A 15,891-nucleotide genomic window follows, 5' to 3' on the forward strand; every position below is an offset into this window, starting at 1 on the left:
CCTTTCTCGTCATTATAAAGGGCATCAGTTTCATAAGCAAAAATGGGGCTTTAACGCTTTAAAGGCAAAAACAATGTGCCCGTCGCCTCGCCAGACGTACACAAGCGCTATAATTGATTAAACGCCCTCAGACAGGGACAACAACATCGCCCAAGCGAAAAACAAAAGCAGCTCCCAGCCAAGCGACAGTCATTGCGGCTTAAGTTGGTAAGGCGGCCGTCTAACGCCCAGAATTAATTACTCGCTTTTTGATGGAAAACGGCGCGCGAAATTACGTCGGGTCGATGCCTTTGGCGAGTCCCAGGGGGTTGGCCACGATTTCGACACAAGTTACGGGGGAGGGAGGGGGGTCGATTTTAATATCGTTATTCGCTGCGTCTTGAAATGACAATGGCAAGCAAGCATCTTGGTGCTGTTGGCTGACTGGGCAAGTTGAAGTTTATGCGCTATGTGAAACAACGACGGGCTTGGATCGAGACACGACGTCGGAAAATGGCGTTTTAGCCATTTTTGGCGGCAGCGATTGAAGGGCTGAGCAATGGTTCGCCGCACAGAGCGATGTTGCGATCAAGTTTTAGTCGCAATCCGATTCCTTACAAGCGTGAAATTCGCTACAGAGCTTGGTTGAAATAGGCGTGTGGTGTTAGCAGAGCGGCGCACGTTAATTCGAATAAAATTTAGAAAAAAAAAACGTTTTAGGCAGGGGGAAATGTAAATTGCCCAGCAGTAGCCTAATTTCATTACTCTGTAATTAGTGAGACCTGGTGGCAGCGGGACTCGAACCGGCAACCATCGCGATTTGGCGGGTAAGGAACGTTTAAGGGTGGGTCAAGTGGAAACGAAACGGCAAGAAACCCAAAAAAAACGGATCATGAAATAAAAATAATTCGGATATTATCGCTCAGAAAATAAATCCAGCGTTATCGACAACAGAGATATGGCAAAGAATGGCGTCCGGCTGTAACACTAACACTAAATGTGTAATAAAGAAGAACAGCAGTAATAACTATAGTAGTAGCATAGCGAGGTTGCGCGGGTCATCTGTTGTTCAGAGCAGCTTTAAAATGTGTCGAAAAGAATGGCAGAACGGGCAAATGCACGAAATTAAGACATTCGCATGCTAGCAACACGGCCCCGTGGGGTGGCACGAGTAATAATAATAATGATAATAATATAATAGTAAGTGTCTCTACGACGACAAAATAACGACGTTTGTGCTTTTAGGGGGTTTCGGAAAATGGGGTGCGAAACAAAAACTTAACAAATCATTCGACACGGCAAAATCATAGCAGCAAGGTAACCAAAGAAATAGATATAATAATAATAATAGTAGTAATCATACTGGGGGAACTTGTGTTTTTTGACGGCGCTGGTCTGTAGGGTGCGATAGCCTCGCAGTTTAGTGGCCGGGCGTTAGAATCAAGCACTTGCTTTTTAGTGGGTCTTTTCGGGCCATTAGGCCGCCCTCTAGCCACCAAAGCTTCCTGCGTTTGGCCTAGGGGAGGAACTTGACCTGTCGCGCCGTTTTGAAGGAAACCTGTATTGGAAAAAGAAAACAAAGGCATTTTTAGCTTAAATAAATTATTAATTGGGAAATTTTCTTGACGCGGGGAGGGGGTTTATAGAAGTGATTTGTAACTAAATCTTGAATTTGAAGAAATCGCGCATTACTCTTTGCCTATAGGTTATAATTTTGTATTTTCGAATTTAAAACTCTCAATCGGTCAAACACGTTATGTGAGTCTGACTGCTACTGAAGTTTTATTTGCAAATTATAAAAGCTGCAAAGTGTGTTTTGGCCCACAAGATTAAGAAACAAGGTTTTTGTGCTATTTAGGCGATCTGCAGAATACTGATGTAACTTTCGAATGAAGTTGTTAACAGTAATAGTTTTTAAATTGAAGGAATACGACTACCGCGATATATTTATTTATTTTTTACAAATGCAAAGACGTGGCCGACCCTCGTTGTCTTATAACAGAACAAACAGGACAAACAATAGACTCCTTCAAAGATTTAAAAAATGTTCGAACACGTAACCGAACCTAAATATGGTGTGTGTGCATTGTTCATGTGACAATTGCATCCCTGGCCACGAAGTTCAAAGGTTTACAGTTGATAAAATGTTTAGTTTAGAAAAGTTAAGCGATAGACACAGGGTCAACGCGTAAAAAAAGACAATTTTAAATTTGAGCGCCTAAAATGGTTAAAAACAACTAGGCTAGACACAAACGCGTAAAAAAGACAATTTTAAGTTTGCTACCAAGCATAGCATACTAAAAATAAGTCATTCTGGTATGTATTTGTTTTAAACAAAAAAACTTTTTTATAGTAGTTTAACTTTGAGCGCCTAAAATGGTTAAAAACAACTAGGCTAGACACAAACGCGTAAAAAAATAAAAACACAAATTGGAGCGCCTACCTGAAGCACACGATCGCCGAGCTTGTATCCATTCAGATGGCAGACAGCTAGGAAGGCCTCCTCGTAGTTGGTCATTGTCACGAAGCCGTATCCCTTGCACTTCTGCGTTTGAAAGTCGCGGATCACCTGTTGGGCAGCAAGGCGGACGGTGCAAAGGACTGATGGGCGTTTGTGGCCGTTTATCCGATTTTTGGCGTTATTTTGGCAATTGTGCTATACGCTGAGGGCGTTACGTTGTGTTTGCTTTGTTTTTAAAGAGATAGCGCCCTTTTTGGGGGTGGGTACCGTGGTAAATGTAAAAGAAATATGGCAAAATGAAGTGATTTACCGAAACGTTGGCACTAAATTGTGTTTTTTATGGCAATTGGGTTCGGCTAATTGGCTTGCCAGACCTTTTGTTTTATTTAAAAACATAAGCGCCATTTTTCTGATTAGTAAGGGATAAATATAATAACGGAGATATGGCAAAATGAGGTATCAACAAAGGTTAGCACTAAATTGTGTTGTTCTGGCAATTGCGCTGCGAAGTTTGGGCGTTACCTGATCTTCAAACATTTGGGATAAGTAACGGGATAAATGTTAATTTGAATACATTTAATTGATAAAATCGTGTTAACGCTTCACGCCTTATTGTTTTGATTTTGTCCAAGCTTGGTGTTTATCATAAATTTGAAACATTAATTATTTAACATTTTTTGTAGGTAAAAAGTCAATTGGTAAGAGTGGAATTCTTTAGAGCACAAATAAGGACACTGGAATTTTGAGGTTTTGGTTATTTTAAAGAACTAGATTAATAGGGGCGTATGTTATTTTTTCAACCTTCTATCTATGACAACAATTTTAATAAAAAGGAACTCTTCTGCTGTTTATAAAATGGTAACACAACTAGGTTATAAAAAGTAAAGTAGTAGTAGGGCACCAGTCATACCTTGACGCTAGTGACCGCTCCGAACGGTCCGAAAAGCTGCCATAGAATGCTCTCATCTGTCTCTGGTGCCAGGTTGTAGACGAAAATACAGATGCCAAAGTTCTGGGCCTGGGTAATCACCGAGGATGAGGTACCCGAGGTGGCGGCACCGGGAATACCCGAAAGCAGTTCCGGCGTCATTGGGGAGAACCTAAGTTGAAAACCGGAGTCAAAATTCTGGACCTCGACACGGTTTAAATGTTTCAAAATTTTTAGAAAAGAACCTGATGTTGGATGATTATGCAAAAACAAAAAAAAAACTAAGGTCACAGTTGTACACATTAGAGTGGCAACTATGGCTCGTTAATGAACTTAAATTCCTGCAGTTTAAAAAATATAAACATGCGGCAATTGCGGCATGAAAACATTTATTTGCCTCTCTTTTATAAATGTAACGAGTTATACTAGATAACTTTACTTAAAAGATAGCAGTAACTGAAATAAACATAACGCATGTTTTTGAAGTAATATAGAAAACAAGTTTGAAACCAACTAAATATAATGTTAGTGCTACATAAATCGGGTTATTGCCAAAGTAGAAAAACAAACCACACCAAAACAAATAAAAAAACTGCACGACGTTTGGCACATGCAAAGACAAAAAACGCTGACCGCAAACCATGCAAAGACAGGAGTTCTGCATTTTTCTGCAGGGCAGGGCAGAAAAATCATGCACCATTGTTTTATATTTTTTAAATATATATACATAATTTTTTGGAACTTAAAAAGGTTTTGCTTTGAATTAAGGGTTTAAATTAAAAGAGGAAATTACCATGACAACAGTAAAAAAATATAACTTGCATTCTTCTGTCAATCTAAAGTCCAATTTGCAAATTGATTTATTTAATTAACTAAATTATAATTTACAAATTTATTTTTGTAAGTGCTCAAGAGTAAATGTATGGAATTAAAGTTTTCAAGAAAGACGCCAACAAAATTATTTACAGTCCAACAAAAAGTCATTACACAAGGCAAAATACCATCACGCCTGTAAAACTCGCTGGTAAAATAGGATTTTCTTCTGGTTGTGCAGGACCAACCAGCATGCATAAAACTAAAAAATGCCACTCGGCAGAGTTTTGTTAAACCTGAAAATGACTGATATAAAATAATAAGTTGGCAGTAAATGGTTCACTTTATAGCTATTGTATTTTTATATGGTCGCATATAAAAATTTTTGCTTCCCTATTTAAATGGATAACAAAAAAGTTAATTTAGGATGAGTTTAAAGTTAATTACAGCATTACTCAAGTAAAGCTATTGTCAACGTTTGTAATTTTTGGCAGATTTTATAAATTTTAGAAATAGGACACCAAATAAAAGCTAGCACAATAACCTTAAACATGACTGAACTGTTTAAAAGTTTATTTTATTTTTCAAAAAAAGAAAATGATTTTTTTTATTGTGCTAGCTCCAAAAAAGTGTCCTATTCCAAACTTATTGAGTAAAAAACTTCAGAAAACTATATTTGGGCTTTTATCGAAATGCACTAACCATGAGGCGCTGGCTGAGCTGGAGGGAACCGCTGCAGCTGCCGCCGCCGCTGCCAAGCTTTCCTGGTTTAGAGTGTCAGTGGCAGTAGTGGCACCGTCAGGTATGGATGCCACGGCGCCAGATGGCAGCGGAGTGGGTACCGTGGCAGGCAAGGGGGTGATGATACCGGAAGTGTGGTGGGTTGTTTGTGGCGTCTGCTGTATAGGAAGCGTTGACAGAGTCGGCAGCGACGTTAGGCCACCCAGGGTTTGCAAACCGCCAAAGTCGGCGGGGAAAATTTGGGCGGGACGTGGAATTGCAGTGACGGCACCCGCTGCAGCGGGGGCTTGAAGTTGAAAGGCAGTAGAGTAAGAGGGATAAGCAGCAAGGCCTTGAAAGGCAGATAGAGGATCGATGGCTGTCAGACCCGTCGGTAAGACCTGGCTGGCAGGGAAAGCATACTCGGCAGATGGGGTAAGCTGGAGAGTGGGTGCCGGCGCCGCTTGGATCCCGGCCGTGGCCACAAGCGGTGCCGCTCGGACTTCGGGGTAAGGACGGGCCCTAGTGGAAGTGTGTAGCAACGTTAGGATGGGAGATAGGGAGAAAACACACAGGAGTAAAAATTCACCAGGCTGAATGTCAATGCAAGTTTGTATCAATGAGATTCGGATTAAATTTGTTTATGATAAATAAACAGTAAAAAAACATTTCCTAGCAATTTCGATAAAAACAATTTTTTTGCAAAAATCAATAATCTAAACTAAACATGACAGCTTATTTTGCAACTGCAATAATGCAGTTTAACCACAAGATTAGGCCAAATCGGCAACCTGGCATAATTACAAACATTGGTTGTACGAGAGAGCATACAGTTTCTTGTTCAAATCCTGAACAACCAACAGCCATGAATGTTTAAATGAAAAAAAACTACTTTGAAAACCTGCACACTGCTTTGAGCTACGAAGACCAGCAGCAATGCACAGGCAGCAATAGTGAATAGATTGCATGAGTGGGCCATCAATAATTGAAGAGCAGCGACTGGCTTCGATCCACCACAAGATACCAGACTAGAGAGAAAGAGCGCTGTCAGAGCAAAACAGATGTTTTTCCAGAGGTTCGGAAAGTGTGAGAGTGCATTGGGCAGTCTGTGCCGATGGTGGCAACTTTACAGCAACTCAGGAAGACTAAAAAATGCATCATGTTACCCTTTATCATTTTTTTTCCGATCATGAACCAAAGAAACTGAAGCGAAACAACTGAAAAACATGTCGCACAATGTTGCATCAATGCAGACTAAAAATGGAAGAACCAAATCTCTTTTTTGGTGTTGTTTTTTTTTATAAAACATGGAAAGAAAAAAAGACCGGCTCGGCCAAATCAAACCAAATGCTCCGAAATTGGAAGAACCAAAAAAAAATCAAATCAGGGCTTTAAGATAAATAAATATAAACATAAGACTTATAAACAAATAAGGCTTTTAAAGTAAGTTTAACACATGTGTAAACTATTAATGAATCTGTGAAATTGTAAATGTGCAATTACCTAAAAAATTATTTAAAAAAAAATTTTAGATAAAAACTCAATTACTGTTGTCACCTTCCAAATCAACCAGCACAATCTGAAACTTTGTGACAGTTTAAAAAAATTATTATTAGTTGATGACAACAACCAAACCACAACACAGAGGTAATAGAATAATGTGTGCGCAAACCAAAAGCTACACCAAAACACATACATACACACACATCAGGTGCAGCAAGGTAAAAACAACAGAATTTAACAGAGTGACGAAATAATCAATTGTGTGGTGTGTGCAAGGCGTGGCTGGCGCAGTGCCCGCTGTAAAACTAAACAACACAACATTGAACAAAGGCTCCCAAGAAAAAACGAGAATGTGCCAGTAAACGAACGAGCATTCACAACAAACATATGAGGGTGCTGCAAATAAAACGTTACCTCTTCACACCGAGACCCAAGTTAACATTAGACAGTAAATCGTTCACACCAGTTCTGTAAAAAAGATATAGTTGAGCATGAAGCTCCCTGCTTGATCCATGTTTAAAAAAAAGTGCAATTTTAAACATATAGAAAAGTATATATTTTAGAGATGGAAAATATGGAAATGAAAATAATCTTGAGCTGCGTAATAAATTATTTCTTGCCTGAAACAAAAACGTAAATTAGGAATTAAATGATAATAATAGTACACAAGTAAATTATGACTTTTGACAATTAGTTGTTCCAACAGCATATTGCTTTTTGTTAGCCTTTCTGTTGAATAATAAACTAAAAAAAGTGTATGTTTTTTACATAGAAAAAACAAAAATTGCTGTGACATAACTAACAAATTTACTAAAGGCTTAGAAAAATTAGGAAATAAATAATAATAGTACTTAGTACAATACAGGCATTGATTACTAGGTTGTCCCAATATAGTATTTAGCTTGTGGCCTTTTCTGTTGAATATCAACGTAGAAAAACAAAAATAAATTGCTGTGAAATAACTAACAAATTTAAAAGAATGCTTAAGACTAAACACAAATAAACTTAAAACTGTACAATGGTTGAATTGCCAGCTCAGCAATCGATCACCACCAGTAATTCAGTCAGGAAACTCAATTGTCTTCTACAGCCAACTAATGTGTGAGTGGGTTAATTAAATTTATCTACCAACACCAGATCAATTACAAATTGCAGAAAAGAGCAATTTCTAATTTCATTTCACACCGCAAGCAATTAATGGTAAATGCATTCTAGGCTGGAAGTTGATGATTTGGGTGTTAGCTGTGCTATGATGCGCAAAGCAATTACAAATAAACATGAAAAAGATACACAAGGCAAAAAAACATTCCAAGCATGAGAATTACCGGTTAGTCATCTAAGAATTTCTAGACTTGTTTAAACTTTTTCAAATACTCACTGATGCAACATAACGCCTCTTGATTAATCCCTAGATGTACACAACAACAAAGCTAATGTTAAGAAGTACTTTGCTGACTGTTGCAAGTATTGGACAACTTAGAACCTATTCCTTTTATATAAAGGCTTTTGAGATTTACTTGAATCTATTCACTGTGGTAATTCATTAAACCATATTAAATTTAAATAATTCATTAAAAATGAAAGTTTTCTACAGTGAATAAAAAAGCTTACATCAAAGTGATGACAAGGAGCAATAAAAGGCATATATATTATCAAATTGGTGAACAAACATTAAAACATATTTAAAAAAGATCACAATAGGCTAAATTGACTTTACTTTAACCAAAGGTGGTTATAGTGAAACAATTAATATAAAAAAATGTTAGTTTCACAACATAGCGTACCTGAAATTACGGGCTTGGTGGTATAGAGCCCCACCAGCGGTGCTGGGCAGTCTACGAGTGGGTGATGCAACCGCGTAAAGCGACTGCAAAACCTGTTGGTTCTTTTGCGAGGGATTGTTGGCAAATTTAACAGTGACCGGGTCTTTGGTGCCGACTGGAATTGTCCCGTTGAGATTTGCGATGGCGTTTTCTGCCTCGGGGCGCTTGTCATAACGAACAAAGCCTACACCTCTGGAAGTACCTAGATAAATAATAAGTGAATTCAGCAAGTCAGTTCTTACAAAGTACCCCAATGCCAGATTTTAAACAGTGGTTCCCAAACTTTTTTATCTGGCGGACCACTCTTACTTTTTAAAGCAATAGTGGACCAATCAAATTTTAGAACAACCTGGGAAATTTGAAAAATCAAGTGACATATGATGAAAAAGAAAGCTAGATAAAACAATTTATCGGCCAGTAAATAAAAGTGATTTACAGCTCGAGAATTCGGGAAATCAGTTTTTAGAAAGTACCATAATACCAGGTTTTAAACAGTGGTTCTTAAACTTTTTAACATGGCGGACCAATTTAATTTAGAACAGGGGAAATTTGAAAAATCAAGTGACATATGATTTATTAATCACTAAATTTGATGAAAAGGAAGCCAATTAAAACAATTTATCAGTCAGTAAACCAGAAGTGGTTGAAAGCTTGCCTTAAAACTTCTTAACAAAACTCCGTGCGTTCACAGACCCCAGTTTGAGAACTGTTGTTTTAAAAAGTTAAAAAAATGTCTAAAAAACATAAAACAAATCGTAAAAGCCAACAGAAACCAATTCTTGTGAACTGTTTTGAATTTTATTTACATTTTTTAAGCAGTTCAAATTTAAACAGCATTATCTGCAACATAACATTAAGTCTCCAAAATGTGTATAAACAAATAAACAAACCTGTGCTTGGGTCTACCAGAATGCGTGAGGTTATGATTCGGCCGTAGGGCTGGAAAATGCGCTGCAAATCTTCCTGTGTCATCGATTTCGACAGACCGCTCACATAAAGGTTAGCATCCTTGATCAACGGAGTGCTAGGGCGAGCGAAAGAAACCTGAAAAATATAAAGTTGAAACTCTACCCTTAGTCTGGCACAAAATCTACCCTACGGTGTAAGTATATGCTTCTCAACCATTTTATCAGGCAAGCCAAATACTAAGCCAAAGTATAACAGCGAATTTTTGGCGACCCAATTGACCCAATTTTCTTCACAGATTATTTCTAAGGGAGCATAAGAAATTAGCATGAATGAGTCGAAATTTAACTATTATAGGACATGTTTTCGTATTGCTTTGGCAATATTCTCAAGTTTAGGATAAATTATTGTCAGAATTAATCTTCAAAAATCTAACCATATAATACTACTGTAGTTGACAACCCATCACAACCTAACAGTGACCTAATTTTGTGTCACAACCTGTAGGTTGAGAAAAACTGGTGTAAGTGATGGTATAGCACTAAAGCATGGTCTTTAAAGCTTAAAGTATTGTGGTATATTCACCTTGATTGTCTTTTGCTGCATTCGAAGCGAATTTAAAGTGTTGATTGCCTTCTCCGCATCAACTGCCTTCACATAGTTCACAAAACCATATCCCAAGCTTTGACCTGACGAACAAACAAGAAAATGAAATACTTAGTATAATATTAGATTCACCCCCTTAAAATATTACTGTTATTCAAAAGTCAGTTATTCCTACCAGCCAAGAAACTACAGCAAAATGAGGGCTGTAACTATTTAAGGAGTAGGATCATTTTAACAAGCCTACAAAAAATTTGCATGTAACATCATAAGAAATGTATTTTAATTTTTTGAAAATCTGTGTGGTGTTGGCAAATTGAATAAACTACAGTTTTATAACAATATTGGTTAAGCCAATTTTAGTGAGGTATTAGTGTATTATTTTTTTATTTTTTTTTTAACTCCCAATAGAATAGTTACTATGTGCCATAAAATTAAATTAAAATACAGTCTTAATCGGCATTGAAAAGATTATTTCGAAAAATTTAATATTTCAGACATTAACCTGTCAGTTTGTCTCGAATCAATTTGCACGATTCCAGCTCTCCAATCGACCCGAAAAGATTGCGCAGGTCTTCCTGGGTCATCGCTTGCGGCAAATAGTTGATGATGAGGTTTGTTTTCGATTCATCCATCGTCGAGTTCAAATTATTGTTCGTCACATTGTTGTTCACGCTGTTGGTGTTGTTTAAAGCTGCAGAAACAAATGCAATTGGTTTTGTTTTTGAATTTTTCACAAATCTTCATTTTTAATTTATTAATTTTTCACAAATCGATAATCATAAGTTCATACGTAGGCATGTCTGATAATATCAGATCAGAATCAACATGCAATGCCAAGCTTGATATTGTGGATACTTGTGTGCAGGGTTTTTTTCAAGGTTTGGTTTGGGTGACCGCTAAGTAGTTTTAAGAGACTGCAAGTGTTTCATTTAAATACCAAAAAATAGCCACATTTGCTCAAAACGAATTATTTATTAGGCTTTTTCCAAATTTTGGGAAACCGCTGGAGAAATTTGGGGAACCGTTTCGGTCCCCCAAAACACCTTAAAAAATACACTGCTTGTGTGTGACACAAAACTATTTTTGAAGTTTTAGTAACAATTTGTGATTTAACACAGAGATTTTACCTTAAAAGGTATATTAATTAAAAAAATGTAGGTTTAACAACTGGCAGTAGCTAACTTTTAACCCTAAAGCATCGTACCCCCAACCATGAGTGAAACAATTTAAATTTTTCTTGTAAATGTTTAGACTAGTTTATAGTGGTTAATGATAAAGGCCACAACCATTGGCTTTCTGAAGTTTCTCTATTTTATCTTAAAAAAAATTCTTGTTGAATCTCGGGATTTTTTTTCTAGGGCTCTGTGTGACCTGATTGCATTCTAGTGCCTTCCCGCCAGAGATCTTTGGCATGGAATGTTTGCCCAGAATTACGCCAGTGACGTTATTTGGCATGGAATATCGCTGGCCTAGCCAATTTACCAAAAAAATGTCGTTTTGGCATATATATCTTCCTATTTTGGCATAGGATTTCAGCCAAAAAAAGTTTGGCGTAAATCTTTGGCGGCCCAAATTATGGAATGCAGTCAGGCTCTGTGATGTGTAAAGATTTAAAAACGAACCAGCTGTATATGATGACGAGGGTGAGTCGGTGTTTGAGAGCAAGCTCGATGTTGCAGTGGATGACAGCGACGTTAAGGACAACATGTGATTGCTCACGTTGTTCATGTTTAACGAGTCCACCAGGCCGGTGCCACACAGTGACATGTTGTTCATTTTCTGCAAAACAAAAGGTTTTTGACTAAAATCTGAAAACGATACAATCATTTTGCTGTAACAGTTTACAGAATAATTAAAATAACTTGCATTTAAAATAAACTAATTAATGTCTGAATAAGTTTATCACTCTAAATAAAGCATGCAGATTTTTTTATAGAAATATTTGTTTAATATTTACACTTACTCTTGTAGGATGTTATCCCTTTCGTTTAAATCGCAAGTAATTTTTAATAACACCAATACAAAACTTCAAATGTGACAATACAAAACTGAAATTTATCCGACATATATAGAACCACTGGAATAACCAAAAATTTCAACTGCAAAACAAAAAGAGCTTAATTATAGCCAAATTATGTGACTCAGAACTTTCATGGTGTGCATAACTTTTCTGTACCTAAAATGGATTTCTTAGGTAGACAATAAACCCTAATGGGAGCTGGTCTAGAATCCTATCACAGTGTTGAAACAAATTAAAGCAGCGCACATTGTTTGGGTTAGGGTGTCGGTGAGTGTTTGGTTGGGGTGGGCCAAGTATTATTATTTACTAATATTGCTTGACCTATACCCCTAATGCGTCAATTACCTTTCTTAGACATCTAAAACGTTCGATTCGTTCTATCTTTACTGAAACAAACGCAAAATTAGTTTTTATTGCTCACTTGCACATATGACTACTTATCCCGGAAAACCCGTCTTTCAATAAAGGAACGCAAATATTTGCTTAACATCCTAAAACAAATATTTGCACGTAATTCGTCCGCATTGTTTAGCATTCCAAACAATTTCTCCACGTGATAAATGACAAAAGCTGTAAGGTTTATCGACTTTAGCAGGTCCAAAAAAAACAAAATTGTACTAACTTCCCAGCATACTCACCGCAGCCCACAGACTGAAAGCATGCTTTGCGCAGAAGAGGGGCTCTGCAAGGATCTGTGCGCATGCGGAAATGGCAAAAAAAGGAAATTGGGTGTTTCCCTACAAAGTATTTATTTTATTTTATGTCAGCCAGAAACAAAACACGCTATAGTTTAAATCCCCACGTGGCGCTTTACTGCCGAATGCGATTAATTTCGAAATATGGCTTGGCAAAACGATTAAAAGTATCTACATTTATTTTGTCGTTCATGTTTAAAATGTCTTTCCTTTCACTTTTAAGTAGAAAACACACAACGCGTCGATTTTGAAAAAACTTATGCTGATATTCATACGCTCTTGGTGAAGATAATTTTTAAATACGGTTTAGCAAAACGATTTAAAGTATCTATATTTATTTTGTCTTTCATGTTTAAAACGTCTTTCCTTTCACTTTTAAGCAGAAAACACACAACAGAGCGATTTTAGAATAACCTGTGCTAATATTCATACGCTCTCAAGTCTCAATGCGATCAATTTCGAAATATGACTTTGCAAAACCAAATCTTGCTTTAACCCCTGATCTCACCTTGTGCTTACAAATACCACTAGAAAGAAAACAGTTTCCAATTGCATGTTGTGCCACATTATATCATTGGCAAAGCCTAATATATGAAGAAGTCCAACTTCTTTTCGACACTTTTTCCGTGCCAACCTTAATAACACCATTGGCCTTGTCGGGAGTTTAGCGAATTGACTGTACACCGGATTAGCCCAGTTTATCTGGACGAATGCGTTTCCGCTAAATCGTCTACCAAAATACAACTAGCAGGCCACATCCTAAAACAAGCTAAATAGGCTACCTTAACTCTTTTGAACACGATTTCACATAGTATGATATGTTAGCATGTCTATATTAAGTCATTTACGTTAAGATGTTCATACACTTATGTAGATTGTAGACAAAGTCACGTGTCTGCGGTCCCTATTTGTAACTATAGGAGGCTATACGCAAAATAATTTGTGCGTTTTATTGCAGACTTCAAAATGAAAGTTTTAACACCCTAAACGGTTTACAGGCGTTTTTTCGCTTTGCGCATACATCTGTGAGGGAGTATGGGTCCAGGATTAATGAGTCTTCATTTATATAATTGCCAAGATGAATCGACCACACTCCTACAAGATTTGAGATGGCCTGTCTTCGTGAGGCCATTCAGGTCCAATTCTTTCCTTTAGTTCAGATACATGAACAGTCAATTTTTGCTGTCTTCAGTCAAAGCTGTAAAAGCCTCTCCCTGGTTCAGTCACAAAAGCACTCAAGTTTGCTGTCTGAGTAGAAGCTATATAAGCCTCTATCTCTCTCTCCGATTCATATTGATTGAACACGCTATTTATAGACGAGAATCAGTTAAGAAAATTTCTGCGATAAAGAAAGATTTACGTCATGAATTCTTATAATACTTAACAAAATATCACGTGATAACAAGGCGTGGTCTAAACCTTTTTCTCTCGACTCTTATAGACGGAAATAATATTTTTGTCCAAATATGGCTTGAACAAAAGCGCTTCGCTCTACATTGCGACGTAACTGGCGTTCGATTCTAAAATAATGGATTGTTGACAATAAGGCGAATTTCAAAACAAAGCGCTCACATTAAACGGATATACGTAACATCACATTCAGCTCTGACGCATAAAAATTGGTGTAACAAGGCATTCGTTGCAAGAAATCTACGTAACGGAATTTTACCGAAAACTTTCCGCTTATCGTTTGCACATTGGCTGCAAGGAGTGACGTAAACATTACATATGGTTACAAAGAATTTAGGCCATAGATTTTTACTGAAAATTTTCCGTTACGACACATCGATTAAAAACAAAAATTCTCTGTGTAAACACAATATGACAAAATGGCTTCTACAAATATTCCCCCGCTAGATTTTGGAACAGCTTGCATATTAAAAGCTGGTTATTTGTTTGTGAAATGTGTGTGGACACGTGGACGCGAAAGTTGTTCGATCACATAACGCATTTGCGCAATTGTTTTAGTCAGATTCCTGATTCCTTGAGAAAGTTTTCTCTTTGGTGCCTGAATTAGCAACCGAGGACTTTGATGTCAGCGTTCGCTGAGTTGCTCGAAATTGTTGTGTGCTTGACACACCATTGCATTGCTGTGGATTGAGCTTTTCAGGCGATCTGTGCGGCAGCAGGGGAAACTCCCTGTTTGGTGCGTTGTAATTTTGACGTCACCGGAAAGCCATTCATTGTGCGCTGCGCTGTGCTGTGACCTTTCGCTGTCCAACGTGCTTTTGTATTCTGAAAAATGCGAAATATTTTTCGGCAGATGTGTGTTCGTATGTCTTGAACATTTTTATTGCAACACTTCAAACTTAGGTTATTAACATTTTGGTTATAGACACACATATTTTTTTATACTTATATATATATAGGCGCGACAGGTTACACTTAAAGTTTGAGACAATTAATTATTGCAATATATTCATTTAAATTTATATTCTTTGCGATTCATACAATGACATATACTTTATAGCGATTACATGGTTATTTAATTTACATTATACGCGATACATAGAGTAACTTATACATAATGGTAACATTTTTACATTTCTTCGCTTCAAAAGCGATACATACAATGATTATAGTTATAACAATTTTGCAACAAGTGAACATTTGTGGGGCATTTCGCGAGCAACGTGCATTTTCATTGAAATTGGTTATCGTCATTCGACTGGCTAGTCGAAGTTTATCATAACTTCATTTTGGCGTGGCAACTCTAGGGTTTGTGAAGTAGGACAGGCGTTGTTGGAAATTCTATCCAGCTATTTTGTAATTGCGACCGCATATAGGTCTTGGTCGGATAAGGGGATTTTCTTATCGTGGAAATGGTAGAATTAACCACCATGATATATTTAGGGTCAACGTAGCAACAACACGTTAGCGATGAAAACTCGTGACCTAGCAAGCTATAGGATATTTGACGTTACCGAATATCATTGGTAACTTGCGGAATACATTTATAGCACTCGCTGAGAACTAATGCGTATGCTATGTATTCTTTTGAAAAGATAAGTGAAATTTATCTGGAAACGTAGAATTTTTGCTTTACATTTCGCTTGGAGGGATTAAGTACCGGCGTTGAAAAGCGCTAACTTACGGAAACACCGCTAATGAGTTTTGTCGGTTGCTAGCTTACCAACATATTCAAAAGCGATCGAGTGGCAACTAAGCCTTGTAAGCCAGGCACGCCTTGGGCGTTAGTTTACAGATGAACAAGCTACTTTTTAGGTAGGGTCAAGTGTCTTAACGCGTACTGGCAATCCGTGTTAAAATAGTAAGCTTTTGCGAGTGAGTTTCACAAAATGGTTCATGAGATATAATATATTAGACGTATAGAAGTGTACACTTAAAATTAGTCATTTTGACTGGCTTGCGTTTTATAAGTAGCTGCGGATCCGTTTATAGAAACGCTGTTTGTTTTAGGAAGGGAAAATGCGGTT

General features: G+C 37.2%; 1 protein-coding gene across 2 annotated transcripts; it reads right to left on the reverse strand.

Annotated features, from left to right (window-relative positions):
- Positions 1-863: 863 nt before the first annotated feature.
- LOC146163390 (ELAV-like protein 2) lies at positions 864-11,919 on the reverse strand. Of its 2 annotated transcripts, XM_083382533.1 has the most exons (11): positions 11,703-11,919; positions 11,362-11,518; positions 10,242-10,430; positions 9,719-9,822; positions 9,118-9,271; positions 8,189-8,429; positions 6,819-6,872; positions 4,884-5,423; positions 3,351-3,540; positions 2,423-2,548; positions 864-1,537 (listed from the first exon to the last, which is right to left on the reverse strand). In XM_083382533.1, the coding sequence occupies exons 2-11, from the start codon at positions 11,513-11,515 to the stop codon at positions 1,496-1,498; spliced, it is 1,794 nt and encodes a 597-aa protein (XP_083238659.1). In that variant the 5' UTR covers positions 11,516-11,518; positions 11,703-11,919; the 3' UTR covers positions 864-1,495. The 2 variants fall into 2 exon arrangements, with proteins under 2 accessions (XP_083238659.1, XP_083238660.1); XM_083382534.1 differs by lacking the exon at positions 4,884-5,423.
- Positions 11,920-15,891: the final 3,972 nt, after the last annotated feature.

This window comes from Ascidiella aspersa, chromosome 2 (assembly GCF_963924565.1).
Source record: "Ascidiella aspersa chromosome 2, kaAscAspe10.2, whole genome shotgun sequence".
Classification (NCBI taxonomy): domain Eukaryota; kingdom Metazoa; phylum Chordata; class Ascidiacea; order Phlebobranchia; family Ascidiidae; genus Ascidiella; species Ascidiella aspersa.

What these genes read in the sequence shown, in the direction of transcription:
- LOC146163390 (XM_083382533.1), bottom strand. Translation starts at nt 11,515, where the DNA reads ATGAACAACATGTCACTGTGTGGCACCGGCCTGGTGGACTCGTTAAAC. An exon ending in GATTCGAGACAAACTGACAG is followed by an intron (nt 9,823 to 10,241) that starts GTTAATGTCTGA and finishes TTTGTTCGTCAG; the next exon opens with GTCAAAGCTTGGGATATGGT. An exon ending in TTGGGTCTCGGTGTGAAGAG is followed by an intron (nt 5,424 to 6,818) that starts GTAACGTTTTAT and finishes CACTTCCACTAG; the next exon opens with GGCCCGTCCTTACCCCGAAG.